Source organism: Mobula hypostoma, chromosome 11, assembly GCF_963921235.1.
Source record: "Mobula hypostoma chromosome 11, sMobHyp1.1, whole genome shotgun sequence".
Classification (NCBI taxonomy): Eukaryota; Metazoa; Chordata; class Chondrichthyes; order Myliobatiformes; family Myliobatidae; genus Mobula; species Mobula hypostoma.
In genome coordinates this window covers 27915268-27930600 of record NC_086107.1, presented here as the reverse complement: position 1 = coordinate 27930600, position 15333 = coordinate 27915268, and the positions used below count along the sequence as shown (strand labels likewise).

The 15333-nt window shown below is 41.0% G+C and overlaps 1 protein-coding gene across 1 annotated transcript in view; it reads left to right on the top strand.

The window, feature by feature from the left end:
* hsd17b12a (hydroxysteroid (17-beta) dehydrogenase 12a) overlaps positions 1–15333 on the top strand; it is a 196842-nt gene that overhangs the window by 107599 nt on the left and 73910 nt on the right. The window contains exons 5-6 of the mRNA XM_063061789.1: positions 9127–9191; positions 13915–13959. Of these exons, the coding sequence (XP_062917859.1) occupies positions 9127–9191; positions 13915–13959 (110 nt within the window). The remainder of the gene's footprint in view (positions 1–9126; positions 9192–13914; positions 13960–15333) is intronic.

The following is a 15333-nucleotide window of genomic DNA, read 5'->3' as shown; positions in this document are numbered from 1 at the left end:
GGTTTGGAAGGTGATCGGTCTAAAATTGGGTCCAGCCAACGGTTAAAATCTCCTCCCATCACCAAAGAATAAAGATTCAGATCTGGTAAAAACGGAAAAAAAGCAATCAAAGTATCCTGGGTCATCTACATTTGGGGCATACTGATTGGTAAATACTATTAATTTATTATCTAGTTTTCCTGAAACTATATCAAAACATCCATTAGTATGAGACACTACTTTATATTGGACAAAGGAAAGTGTATTATCTATAAGAATCGAAACTCTTCTAGATTTAGCCTGAAAAGAAGAGTGAAAACAAAGTCCATTCCAACGGCTAAAAAAACATAATTATCACATTTGCGTATGTGAGATTCTTGTAAAAAAAAATAATAGGGACCTTAAATTTCCTAGTATAATCAAAAATCTTATTACGTTTAACAGGGTGATTTAACCCTTTCACATTAGAACTGAATAAATTAATAGTTTGGTCCATTTTTAATACTATTTAAAGGAAGGGTTAAAATGTAAGTTTAAAAACCAAGCCATAAACCTTGAGAAATGGTAACCAAGCAACAAGTTGACTAAAAATTCGAAAACAGCTTCTGAGAAAAAAAACCATACCCCCGTCCACCTCCCAAAGAAAGAAAACCGACCAATAGAAAGTTGGCATCTGCGAACTACGGACAACCCCCCAAAAAACCTGGTGATAGCTCCAGTTAGTTTCAAGGTTATTTATATTCAAACCTAGACTAAGCAATACCCAAACAAGAGATTCAATTCTCGTATATCAAAAATATGGTATTAAAAAATACAAAAGGAAATTAGTTACTTTATACTCTGTTGTCACCAAACAATTGATACTAGAAATGTACAATCATCACAGTGATATTTGATTCTGCACTTCCCGCTCCCTGGATTACAAATATTAAATATTAAAAATAGTAAAAATTAGTAAAATTAAAAATTTAAATTATAAATCATAAATAGAAAATAGAAAAATAGAAAGTGAGGTAGTGCAAAAAACCCGAGAGGCAGGTCCGGATATTGGAGGGTATGGCCCAGATCCGGGTCAGGATCCGTTCAGCAGTCTTACCACAGTTGGAAAGAAGCTGTTCCCAAATCTGGCCGTACGAGTCTTCAAGCTCCTGAGCCTTCTCCCGGAAGGAAGAGGGACGAAAAGTGTGTCGACTGGGTCGGTCGTGTCCTTGATTATCCTGGCAGCACTGCTCCGACAGTGTGTGGTGTCAAGTGAGTCCACGGACGGAAGATTGGTTTGTGTGATGTGCTGCGCTGTGTTCACGATCTTCTGCAGCTTCTTTCGGTCTTGGACAGGACAACTTCCATACCAGGTTGTGATGCACTCGAGAAGAATGCTTTCTACAGTGCATCTATAAAAATTAGTGAGGGTTTTAGGGGACAGGCCAAATTTCTTTAGTTTTCTCAGGAAGTAAAGGCATTGGTGGGCCTTCTTGGCAGTGAACTCTGCTTGGTTGGACCAAGTCAGGCGATTTGAGATGTTGACCCCGAGGAACTTAAAGCTTTTGACCTGTTCCACTTGCGCACCACCGATGTAAATTGGGTCGTGCGGTCTGCTACTCCTTCTGAAGTCAACAACCAATTCCTTCGTCTTGCTGACGTTGAGGGATAGGTTATTGTCTTTGCACCATGCCACCAGGTTCTTAATTTCCTCTCTGTGCTCAAATTCATCATTACCTGAGATACGGCCTTCAATTGTTGTGTCATCAGCAAACTTATATATTGAGTTTGTTGTGAACTTGGCTACACAATCATGGGTGTACAGTGAGTACAGCAGGGGGCTGAGTACACAGCCTTGTGGGGCACCGGTGCTCAGAGTGATTGTAGAGGAGAGCTTGTCCCCTATTTTTACAGCCTGCATCCTGCCTGTGAGGAAGCTGAAGATCCAGCTGCAGATCTGAGTGCTAAGGCCCAGGTTCTGGAGCTTAGGAATCAGTTTATTTGGAATGATGGTATTAAAAGCAGAGCTGTAGTCAATGAAAAGGAGCCTGACGTATGCATCTTTATTCTCCAGGTGTTCTAAGGAGGAATGTAGGGCCAGAGAGATGGCATCTGCCGTTGACCTGTTGCTCCGGTAGGAGAATTGCAAAGCGTCGAGGTTGACCGGTAGGCTGTGGTTGATGTGTGCCATAACCAACCTCTCGAAGCACTTTATAGCAATTGATGTCAGAGCCACAGGTGGATAGTCATTCAGGCATGCCACCTTGCTCTTCTTCGGCACTGGGATTATCGTTGCCTTCTTAAAACACAAGGGGATCTTAGACTGAAGCAAGGAGCAGTTGAAGATGTCAGCAAACACTCCAGCTAGCTCGCTTGCACAGGCCCTGAGAACCCGTCCTGGGATGCCAACTGGGCCGGTCGCCTTCCTTGGATATATCTTCAGGAAGGCCCTCCTTGGTGACGATGAATCTTGATGCCACCAGGACCGGTTCATCCAGAGGGAACCGGACGCTCCTCTTCTGTTCGAATCTTGCGTAGAGTGTGTTAAGTTGGTCAGGAACAGAAGCGCCAGTTATTGATATTCCCAGCCTTTTCTTTGCGCCCAGTGATCTCATTTAGATCCTGCCATAGTCTACTGGCATCTCTCTGGTTAGCCTGGGCTTCCAGCTTGGCTCGATATTGCCTCTTGGCGCCCTGAATGGCTTTCAGGAATTCATGCCTGGATTCTGTGTAGCGATTGGTATCCCCGGACCTAAAAGCCGCAGCTCTAGCCTTTAAAAGGGACTTGACCTCATAATTCCTCCAAGGTTTCTGATTAGGGAATACCGGGATCGTCTTGCAAGACACACAGTCCTCCGTGCATTTCCAAATAAAGTCCGTGACAGCTGCGGGATACTCATTGAGGTTAGCTGCTGAGTCCTTGAATACTAACCAGTCCACCGATTCAAAGCAGTCATGGAGGACTTCGTCCTTTTCCTCCGTTCAATGCGACTCTACTTTTGACACCGTGACCTCCCGCTTCAGTTTCTGTTTGTAAGCCGGGAGGAGGAGTACGGCCTGATGGTCCGATTTTCTGAAGTGAGGTCGTGGGAGGGAACGTTAGGCTTCCTTGACTGATGTGTAGCAGTTAAAAAGGTTTACCAAAAGTAAAAAGTACAACTATTCGTACAGATAGACATTAAACATTAATCTTGTATCTTCATGGAAAAGCAGACTAAGCAGTTATCCTTCAAATTTAGAAAATCTTTGTGCTTCACCATTCACACAAAACCATTCGAAGGATCCATCTTTAATGAGATTCTCAGTCAAACTGGGTAACCAAGGGACAGGTTAAAACCCTTATTAAAAAAAATTCCAACAGAGCTTATTTAAACTTAGCACATTTCTGCATAACCTCAAGCGAATAATCTTTGAGAATCTTAATATTCCACCCTATAACCAATCGTGCCGCTTCTACGGGATTTGCGAATTAAAAGTTTCTCATTTAATCTTGTGTCTTCATGTAAGGAGAAACTAAACAACTAGCCTTCGGATTTTAAAAACTGTTGTGCTTCAACAGTCGAGCGAAACCGTTGGAAAGAACCGTTTTTAAGTGTGGTTCTGAGTTGGGCTGGTTAGCAAAGTGAAGGCTTGAAACCCGTATTAAAAAGCTCGGACGTAACTTCTTTGAACTTAACACATTCCTGCATAACCTCAGGTGAATAATCTTCGACAATTCTAATCTTGTGATCATTATAGTCTCTTCGACGAGATTCGCGAATTAAGAGTTCCTTTTTTTTAAATTCCTGAAAACAGATTATTAGTGATCTTAAAAACGCAAACAAGAGGAATTCTGCAGATGCTGGAAATTCAAGCAACACACATCAAAGTTGCTGGTGAACGCAGCAGGCCAGGCAGCATCTCTAGGAGGAGGTACAGTCGATGTTTCAGGCCGAGGAAATTCAAGCAACACACATCAAAGTTGCTGGTGAACGCAGCAGGCCAGGAAGCATCTCTAGGAGGAGGTACAGTCGACGTTTCAGGCCGAGAGGGTCTCGGCCTGAAATGTTGACTGTACCTCCTCCTAGAGATGCTGCCTGGCCTGCTGCATTCACCAGCAACTTTGATGTGTATCAGTGATCTTGATTTCTGACCATTAGGAGGTCTAAACGCAGGAGATGTGTGAACTCGATCAATCATAGGTACAGACTTCAAAATCTCCAGAAATAATTCTTGAAAAAAGTTTGCAAAAAAAACTCCACAGGATGGTTACCTTCGATTAATTCTTCGAGACCCTGAACCCGTAAGTTGTTCCTTCTACTTCAGTTTTCTAGGTCGATGATTTTCTGTCTTAACGTTTCGTTGGACTTTGATTGCTTTTCACAAAGCTTCTGTAATTCATCCACTTCCATTTCCAGAGCCAACAAATTTTCCTCATTATTTTTAATACATTTATCGTGTTCATTAAGAGTTTGCTGAATAGAGTCTAATGTACCATCTATTTGTTTGAATTCAGTGCTGAATTGTTGAAACTTCTCAGAGGCTTCTCGTGTGTGACTTTGCAACAATTCTATAATAGAATCCAAAGAGGCAGGAAAATCATCCTTTTTAGTACCTCTGGCACTCCTTCCAGCCATAATGAAAGAATATCACACTTAAAAAAGAAGATTCAAGACAGGTTGGAAATAGTAAGATAATTAGAGCTGGAGCAATGGCAGATTGCTGTTACTCCATGCGCCACCACCAGGAAAATCAGAGATGCCTTCCTAAACCAGTGTAAATGCCCAATCTTACTCGTGTTTCCTGGGGGGCGGTGGGGGGTGGTGAGGGTGAATGGGAGAATATGGTGGAAGAGCGGGAGGGGAGGGGAGAGCAAAAAAAGTGTTGTGAATCCAGTGAACATTTGGTCACAGATGGAAAAAGTGCAATGCAGTTTTTTGAGATGCTGTCTCTTCAAAGCTCTTGCCTAATTCCAGTGAGTTTCCTTAACATAGCCTGTATTGCAGTAAATGTCAGCATATTGACTGGGTTTTTAATTGTCCAGAAAGTTTTCTGTAACATTTCTGTGACGGTGTTTCAAGCATCAAGACCTCTTTGAAGATCACCATCTATTAGCTTCTCGTCAGTCAAATGTTTCCTCATGTCCACCTGAATCAACATCCTGATGTTCTCCATATTGTATTCCATCTGCCGTCATCTTGCCTGGATGCTTAACTTGACCGTATCCCTTTGTAGGATATTTGAGCAGTTCTCTCAGATTGCATTCTTGTCTTAAGTATTTATATTGGCAGAACTTTGGTCCTTAATGTAGTTTGTAAATAGCTCTGCCCCCAGGATTGATGTTTGTGGCACATCACAAATAGCAGTTTCATCCTTGATGTACGCTAACGTTAAGGATGCATACTGCTCCTCTCCCCTCCCCCCACTGGGAAGGTCAGATCACAACCTGGTGCATCTAAAACCCTGCTACGTGCCTCTGGTGAAGAGTAAACCTGCAACCTCGAGGACAGTGAGAAAATGGTCGGAGGAGGCTTATGAGGCGCTCCAGAGTTGTTTTGAGGTGACAGACTGGCAGGCACTCTGTGAGCCACATAGAGAGGATATTGATGGGCTCACAGAGTGCATCACTGATTACATCAACTTCTGTGTGGACTGCAATGTTCCGACAAGAACTGTCCTTTGTCACCCATGGCTTGTTATTTGAATAATGAAGGACATTAAGGACATCCTGAACGCTAAAAAGAGGGTGTTTAGAGATGGAAATTGGGAGGAGCTGAGGGCAATACAGAGGGACCTGAAAACCAGGATCAGGGAGGCTAAAGACAGGTACAGGAGGAAGCTTGAGTGGAAACTTCAGCAGAACAACATGAGAGAGGTCTGGAGGGGGATGAGGACCATCACTGGGTTCTGGCAAACTAGCAACAGAGGAGCTGAGGGCAGTGTGGACAGGGCCAATGAACTTAACCTGTTCTTTAACAGATTTGACATTGTGGCCCCTGCCCATCCCCCACATGAGCCATCTGTTGTCGGCCCCCAACCAACACACATTCCACTTTCCCCTCCTCACAGTCCCCCACCCTGCTCTCATGACTATACCCCTTCCCCACACGAAACCACCATTGGTGGGCTTCACAGCTGAACAGGTTGAGAAGACAGCTGAAACGTCTCAACCCAAGCAAGGCTGCAGGACCGGATGGTGTCAGTACCAGGGTGCTCAAAGCCTGTGCCCCTCAAGCTATGTGGAGTACTTCGCCATGTATTCAACCTGAGCCTGAGGCTCCGGAGGGTTCCTGTATTGTGGAAGACGTCCTGCCTCGTCCCTGTGCCGAAGACGCCGCGCCCCAGCGGCCTTATTGACTACAAACTGGTGGCATTGACCTCCCACATCATGAAGACGCTGGAGAGACTTGTTCTGGAGCTGCTCCGGCCTATGGTCAGGTCACACTTAGATCCCCTCCAGTTCGCCTACCAGTCCCGACTAGGAGTTGAGGATGCCATCCTCTACCTGCTGAACAGTGTCTGCGCCCACCTGGACAAGCCAGCGAGCACTGTGAGGGTCATGTTTTTTGACTTCTCCAGTGTGTTCAACACCATCCGCCCTGCTCTGCTGGGGGAGAAGCTGACAGCGATGCAGGTGGTTGCTTCCCTGGTGTTATGGATTCTTGATTACCTAACTGGCAGACCACAGTATGTGTGCTTGCAACACTGTGTGTCCGACAGAGTGATCAGCAGCACTGGGGCTCCACAGGAGACTGTCTTGTCTCCCTTTCTCTTCACCATTTACACCTCGGACTTCAACTACTGCACAGAGTCTTGTCATCTTCAGAAGTTTTCGGATGACTCTGCCATAGTTGGATGCATCAGCAAGGGAGATGAGGCTGAGTACAGGGCTACAGTAGAAAACTTTGTCACATGGTGTGAGCAGAATTATCTGCAGCTTAATGTGAAAAAGACTAAGGAGCTGGTGGTAGACCTGAGGAGAACTAAGGTACCGGTGACCCCTGTTTCCATCCAGGGGGTCAGTGTGGACATAGTGGAAGATTACAAATACCTGGGGCTACGAATTGACAATAAACTGGACTGGTCAAAGAACACTGAGGCTGTCTACAAGAAGAGTCAGAGCCGTCTCTATTTCCTGAGGAGACTGAGGTCCTTTAATATCTGTCAGACGATGCTGAGGACGTTCTACGAGTCTGTGGTGGCCAGTGCGATCATGTTTGCTGTTGTGTGCTGGGGCAGCAGGCTGAGGGTAGCAGACACCAACAGAATCGACAAACTCATTCGTAAGGCCAGTGATGTTGTGGGGATGGAACTGGACTCTCTCATGGTGGTGTCTGAAAAGAGGATGCTGTCTAAGTTGCATGCCATCTTGGTCAATGTCTCCCACCCACCACATAATGTACTGGTTGGGCACAGGAGTACATTCAGCCAGAGACTCATTCTGAGATGCAGCACAGAGAGTCATAGGAAGTCATTCCTGCCTGTGGCCATCGAACTTTTCAACTCCTTCCTTGGAGGGTCAGACACCCTGAGCCAATAGGGTGGTCCTGGACTTATTTCCTGGCATAATTTACATATTACTATTTAACTATTTATGGTTTTATTACTATTTATTATTTATGGTGCAACTGTAATGAAAACCAATTTCCCCCGGGATCAATAAAGTTTGACTTTGACTATGAAAAAAACTATTCCTTTTGATTTCTTGAATAAGTCCGTAACTGTATTGTTTCATCCCTTTAAATGGGATCTTGAGTAACACTTCATATGCCTTTTGAAAATCTACATCTGCAGGTTTGTCTTTGTCTTTTATTTACACCTACAAAAACTTGATTTTGAATCATATTGATTCCGACTAATATAATTTTCAGTATCTTAAGGGTTTCTAGCACCTTCATAACAAATAGCTGTAGCACTGTCCAAAACTGAGAAATCAATGAGCAAAGGCAACTTTGGACCTTCCCGGTTTGTGTCAATGATCCTTTGTTGGATAAATTTGTTAGAGCCATGTATCAACCTTATTGATAACGGAAAACTTTCACTCTTTGAAAAAAGTGAGTTTTTATGACAATGTCAAAACTGCTATGCGAATATGAAAAGAACTTTGAGACTTGCTTAATCTGGTAATATTGATCCAGAGGTTCTTCGAAAGTCAGAATGAGGCATAAAACTGGGTGATCATGGCTGCTTTTATTTAGTGTTACAAGAACAATGAATGAACAAAGAGAGAAAGAAAAAGTACTCAGACTAGAGATAACAATATTCCAGTGATAACAATTAACCTATAAAATAGTAATATTCAAGTACCATGACATCTGCAGAAAATCTGAGAAGCTTCTAGAAAATACAGAATCAGCTACTCTCCAATTACTAGAAAATTTACTGAACTAATTACGCATATATAGGTGATGATATAAAAATACAGGCAAGCATATGAAAGTTAAACTAAAGAAAAATATAATTCTACATCCCAATATGACATCATTTTACTTGAAAATTATTTCATTGTGGGGAACTTCATTCATGGAATAATCTTCTGCCATGACTTGAATTAGTGAGCATGTACATGTGTATGTACACGTACGTACACACACCCTCCCGGTCAAGATATTGTTGACATATTCTTCCAGATTTTTAGAATCAAGTTCTATTGAATACAATGCACATTTTTTTGTTCATTTCTAGCCCACTCCCATATGTTTACGATGTTTCTAAGATATCACCTTCTCCAAAGATGTATTGTGTCAGAACTTAAGATATAATTGCCTTGAAAGTGAGTTGAGATGATGCAGGTTAGCTAGTATCACTTGATTCTGAAGTTGTGAATAATTGACATGAAATATGCAAAGTGAATTTTATGTATATTCTATATATTCAATGTTTATAATATAACTTCAGCAAGGTAGTAGTGACTCTGCATTAGTTTAACTCTTACTGTAACTAACCTAGTGACCAACTTTTCCCAGCAGACAAATGATTGATTTGATTACTAAAGGAACTAAAAAGAACCTTTTATTCCTGGACATATAACTGTAAATCTATCTGTCCATCGTTCTCTTCATTACCCTTTCAAACAGATTGTAATGGCATTATCTGCAAAAGAAGTTTGAAAGCCAACTGTAAGCTATAAATGGAGATGAAAAAAGGATCTAATTATTATGTCATTGACTCTTTTTTAACTTCCTTCAGTGAACAATGTGGGAATTTCTTACAACTACCCAGAATATTTCCTGGATGTGCCTGATCTGGACAATGTAAGTAATTCAAGCCTTTAAGTTTTGTTTTTAGAATCACAGTTATACAGCATAGAAAAGGTCCCTTGGGCTCATCTCATCCATGCCAACCTTTTTTGCCCAGGTACAGTAATTTTTGTTTGCATTAGATCTGTATTGCTTTAAGACTTGCTTATTCAAGCACCTGCCTAAATGTTCTGTAGGTGTTGTGGTTGTCTCTGATTCCTCCACCACCACCTCTGCCATTTAATTCCACACCAACTTGTCTGTGTATAATTTAAAAAAACACCTTTTCCTCAAATCCCATTTAAAACTGCTTCACTTTACCTTACACTTACACTTGTCCTCTTGATTTTGAGAGTTTTTTCCCCCATGGTTAGGGCTTTGGTTAACAATCCTGCCAATGCCCCTTATAATTTTAGATTTTCTCTTTTATTCCCCTCAAAAGAAATCAAGGTGCTGAGGTTTTGATAGACTCCTGACGGTTTTAAAGTCAGGCTAATTCAATCTGCTCACCTTAACATATTGCAGTATCAGTACCTTCATAGTTAAATTTGGCAAGATATCTTGTTAATATGTTAATAGCACATTATCGAAAACTTAGAATTTGATCTAAGCCAGCTCGCTTAATGCCACCTTGGATTTGATGAACTGATCATTTTGTATGGTAGGGTTATTTTTTGTAATTATGACTCATTATTATATAATCTACATGTGTAAATGTAGAGATGTTCTTTACTAAACACCTCTTTCTTGTGGGGGATATGGGGTTAAAATATCTCTTGGTGAATCTAGATAGATTAATGGCGGCACTTACTAGCACATTAAATTTCAATGTGCAGCATGATGTAAATAATAAAGCTGTGAGATATGCCCAGCAGGCCAGACTATATGAATAGAAAAGAAAAAGAAAGAAGCAAGCCCTCTATTCTATGTTCTTCCCAGCTAAACTGACATGTTTCTCCTCTTTCCCAGTTCAGAAAAAGTTTCTCAGATCTGAAAAATTAACTGTTTGTGTAACAGAGGATGCAGCCTAACTTGTTGAACACTTCCAACCGTTTTCAGTTTTTACATTAGTGTTATTTTTAATGTGCCTTGTGGCTTCAACATTGCTTCGTTTATGGCTGAACCTCAAATTTTCTTAAACTTTTTTTTTGAAGTATGAAGCTATCTCTTGGACATGCATTCCTGTTTGCCAAGAACTCCCCGTGTAAATAAATGTATTATTATTCTCATAATTTTCTTTAACTTTAGATATCTCATCAAATTTCTCAGGAAGTGTTCTTTTGAAATCCCTAAACTGCTTCATAGCAAAGGCTTTTCTGTATGAAAAGTCTCCATACCATCCCTTCAATGAGTTCTTATCATCCTTTATAGTTTATGTTCACTTCTTTTTAATGAGCGTTCTTTTGAGACTGTCAATTTGCTTATTTAACAAGTGTACTTAGTGATCTCTTACCAATTGTGGTTACACCATCATCTGGTCAAATAAACACTAGTTGTCATAGGACAAATAGTGTTGACTTTATATTAAACTTCCAGTAAAAATATGGAAATGTAGAGATGCTGATCTTTTATTTGAGTGCTTGAGGCTGGTAATCTCATATGTACAACATATACTTAAATGTGTGAAGTGTAATTGAACAAAACTTGGCAGAATGCTTGTCATTTCATTGCTGCAGACACAGTGGTAGAGCTCCTGCTGCCTTACATCACCTGAGACTTGGGTTCAGTCCTGACCTCAAGGTGCTGTCTGTGTGTAGTTTGCACCTCTTTGTAGTATTCAGACACAGTGGATTTGTCGCGCACTTGTTTCTCCATCCTGGAACACCTAACGATGATGTTCTGAGCAATCTACTTACCAAATGAGTTCTCCTGCATGATCCTGACCACAGCTTACATACTGCCAAAGGCCGTCAATTAGGCACTCCAGATACTGAACATTGCCATCAGCAAACAAAAAAAATCTATCCCAACATCTTTTAGATCTTAGTCAGGAGACTTCAATCAGGCTTGTTAGAAGAAATCTCTGCTCAATTATTAACATATATCTTGTAGTCCAGGGGTCCCAACACACTCGACCACTTAGGAATGCCTACCGTACCATGCCTACACTGCATTTCAGGAAATCTGATCAGTTTGCTATCCTCCTCCTACTGACATACAGGCAGAGGCTAAAGAGCAAGGCTCCAGAGATAAGGACGACAAAGGTGTCATGGCAGAAGCTAGAGAAGCAGCTGCAGGATTTATTGGCATCACTAGACTGGTCTGTGTTCAAGAATTCATCAGAGGTTCTGAACAGATACAACACAGTTGCCATGGAGCTTATAAAAACAGGCGAGTGTGTCTCCACAAAATAATTTGGTCTTCCCCAACCAGAAGCCTTGGATGAGCCATGAGATCCGCAATCTGCTGAGGGCCAGGTCAGGAACAATTCCGAAGGCATAGGATAGATCCTTCCCAAAGAAGTAATAATATTCAAAGGCAAGATGACTCAGCATTGGCTGACAAGAAGTCAAATCCACCATAAAAGCCAAAGAGAGGGCACATAATAGAGCAAAAAATAGTGAGAAGTTTAAAGGATTGGGAAGCTTTTAAAAACCAATAGAAGGCAACTAAACAAGTCCTAAGGAGGAAAAGATGGAATAAGAAGGTAAACTAGCCAGTAATATTAAAGAGGATACCAAAAGTTCCTTCAGATATATAAAGTGTAAAAGAGAGGCGAGAGTAGATATTGGACCTCTGGAAAATGACACTAGAGAGATAGTACTGGGAGCAAGGAAATGACAGACAAACTAAATAAGTATTTTGCATTAGTGTTCACAGTGGAAGATACTAACAGTATGCTGGAAGTTCGAGAATGTCAGGGTCAGAAGTGAGTGAAGTTGCTATTACTAGGGAGAAGGTGCTGGGAAACAAAGGTCTAAAGGTGGATAAGTCACCTGGGTCAGATGGTGTACACCCCATACTTCTAAAAGACATAGCTGAAGAGATTGTGGAAGCATTAATAAAGATCTTTTTGAGAATCAATAAATTCTGGCAATGTTCTGGAGGTTTGGAAAATTGCCAATGTCACTGCCGATATTACTTCAAGAGAGGCAGAAGAAATTGTAGGCCAGTTAGTGTGATGTCAATGGTTGGAAAGATGTTGGAGTCGATTGTTTAAGGGTGCTTGGAGGCATGTAAAATAGCTTGTAGTCAGCATTGTTTTCTAAGAGAAAATCTTGCCTGACAAATCTGTTGGAATTCTTTGAAGAAATAACAAGCAGGATAGACAAAGGAGAATTGGTGGGCATTGTGTACTTGGATTTTCAGTAGGCCTTTTGACAAGATGCCACACATGAGACTACTTAACAAGATTAGAGCCCATGATATTACAGGAAAGATACTAGCATGGATAAAACATTGGCTGATTGGCAGGAAGGAAAGAGTGGGAATAAAGGGAGCCTTTTCTGGTTTGCTGCCAGTTGACTAGTGGTATTCCACAGGGTTCTGTGTTAGGCAAAGAAATGGCAGATGGAATACAGTTGTGGGAATTGTATGCTCATGTACATTGGTAGACGAAATAAAAGTGTAGACTATTTACTAAGTGGAGAGAAAATTCAAAAGTCAGAGGTACAAGGGGACTTGTGAGTCCTCGTGCAGGATTCCCTAAAGATTACTTTGCAAGTTGAGTCAGTGGTGAGGAAGGCAAATGCAGTGGCAGCATTCATTTCAAAAGGACACGAATATAAAAGCAAGGCTGTAGTGTTGAGGCTTAATAAGGCACTGGTAGCCTCAATGGGCCAAATGGCCTAATCCTGCTCCTATATCTTATGGTTTATGGTCTTATGTTCTCTGTTTATTGCTTATTTATTTATTTTTTCTTTTTTGCACAGTTTGTTATCTTTTGTACATTGGTTGTTTTTCTGTCCTGTTGGGTGCATTCTGTTGTGTTGCTTGGATTTACTGTGTATGCTCGCAAGAAAATGAATCTCAGGGTTGTATTTGGTGACATATATATACTTTGATAATAAATTCACATTGAACTTTGAAATTTGGATGTTCTCTCTGTGATCATGTGGCTTCCTCCTGGTACTCTGTCATACCACATCCCAAAGATATATGGGTGGGTTGGTTGGTAGGTTAACTGGCAACTAGTTTCTTAATGCCTCGATGAGTGTAGAATCTGAGGAGAACTGAGAATTTTTTAAAAAGTTAATAGAATTAGTATAAATATGTGGTTGGTGTGGACTTTATTAGCCAAAGGGCCTGTTTCTGTGCTGAATCTCTCCAAATGCTTCTCTGTGTTTATGAGATCCTCTTGTCCAGCAATGATCACCTTGCCTGAATGTTTTGCATGAAAGAACATGTTATATTTACATCAACTTGGCTCCAATGTAATAATGAAGCACTGAAAAATGTAACTTTTGTTGTTTAGCATTTGTGGTGCAAGAAGCAACAGTTTGACAAAATTAAAGGCTAGACAACTCTGGCTGAAGGCAAACTGGGCACCTGTAAAGTGGTTAGTAGTATTTTATTCAGAATTGCATGTTCAGATAGGTAGCCAAAAGCTGTTTAAACACTTATTTTACTTTTAGTATTGAAAAAAGTGATCAGTTAACTGAATTATATTTATTGCTCCTACTGTATTATTCAGTAATAAGTTGAGTTGGATCTTTTACCCAAATGCTCTCCAATATGATAAAATTAGAAATCAAAAGTTAATTGTATTCTGATATAATAACAATTTTCTTCCCCTCAGGTCATCAGCAAAATGATCAACATCAATATTCTGTCTGTCAGTAAGGTAAAATTACCTTTTCATTCTACTAAGTTCTGATTCTGTTGTGCTCATTGAATGGTTGCATTTGTTTTTTCTAAACTGTACCAAATATCAGATAGTATGTGTGGCGTTCTGCCAAACATTCCCAAATCTCAAATGTTAATAGTTTCTCTTTCCTCATGTCAGCTGACCTGTAAATGTTTGCTGCACTTTCTAATTTTTAGATTTCCAGCTTCTGTAGTTTTATTTAACTATATACTGTGCATTGTCACTTGCAGAACAGTATGGGCCATTTTTGTCCCGACGTTTCACCTCTCTTGGTCATATGCTGTCTCAAATCTAGTATCTTCCCAGTGCTAGCATCGCCCAATACAAGCAGAGGGCAATGTTCTTCTCAATTTTGCAACAGGAGCAGGTTGATTCCTCTGCTAGTGATCTAGCCCTGTTCCATTTGCTTTTTCCATTGCATTGAGGGAAATGACTAGAGTTAATGAGAATGAGGTGCCTCAACAAACCAGTCTCACAGAAAAGTAATTGACATTTCAGGCCTAGACCCCTTTTCCAGACTCCATTGCTAAAAAAGGGTCTCTGCCTGAAACGTCAAGTATCTATTCATTTCCATAGACGCTGCCTGATCTGCTGAGTTCCTCTAGCATTTTGCGTGTGTTGTTTTGGATTTCCAGCACTTACAGACTTCCTCATGTTTATCACAGAAAAGTACCTTAAATATTAATTTTGAGATCAGTGCTTTTTATGCACTTAATATTACTAATATAAGAACTTTTTACCAAAAAAGGTTGATTGTAATTCCAAAATATAATGCATTTTAATTTGAAATTTTATTCATCTTTCAACTTCCTACCTTTGTTTGTAGTCTTTAAATAAAATATTCCATCTTTGGTTTGTTGTAACAAGCTCAACAGATTGCTGCCCGAAGGAGAGCTGTGCAAGTCAATAAAGAGGGATATAAGTTTTAATCACATCCTTCAAGTCACCTAGGTCATGCCAGAGTACCACCCTGAGCTGCCCAACAACAACTTTGCAGGCAACACCTCCACACTGACATGTGGGATGGTTCATTGATGGATTCAAGCTATGTTTCTGGCACAGCAGCATACCAAAAAAGGAAATATAGGGGTTAATATCTGACTCCAGAGCAGTATTTATGGGGGGAGGGGGGCGGGGGGTGAGCACGTTGGTGGAGTGTGTGACAAGAGTTCCTGGCAGAGCAGAAAGTAGCACATACAGGTGTCCCCCACTTTTCGAACCTTCGCTTTACGAAACTTCACTATTACGAAAGGCCTACATTAGTACCCTGTTTTCGCTTTCAGAAGGTTTCTTCACTGTTACGAAAAAAAATTCAGCGCTAGATAAAAGGCAGAACACGCCCCAGCAGCC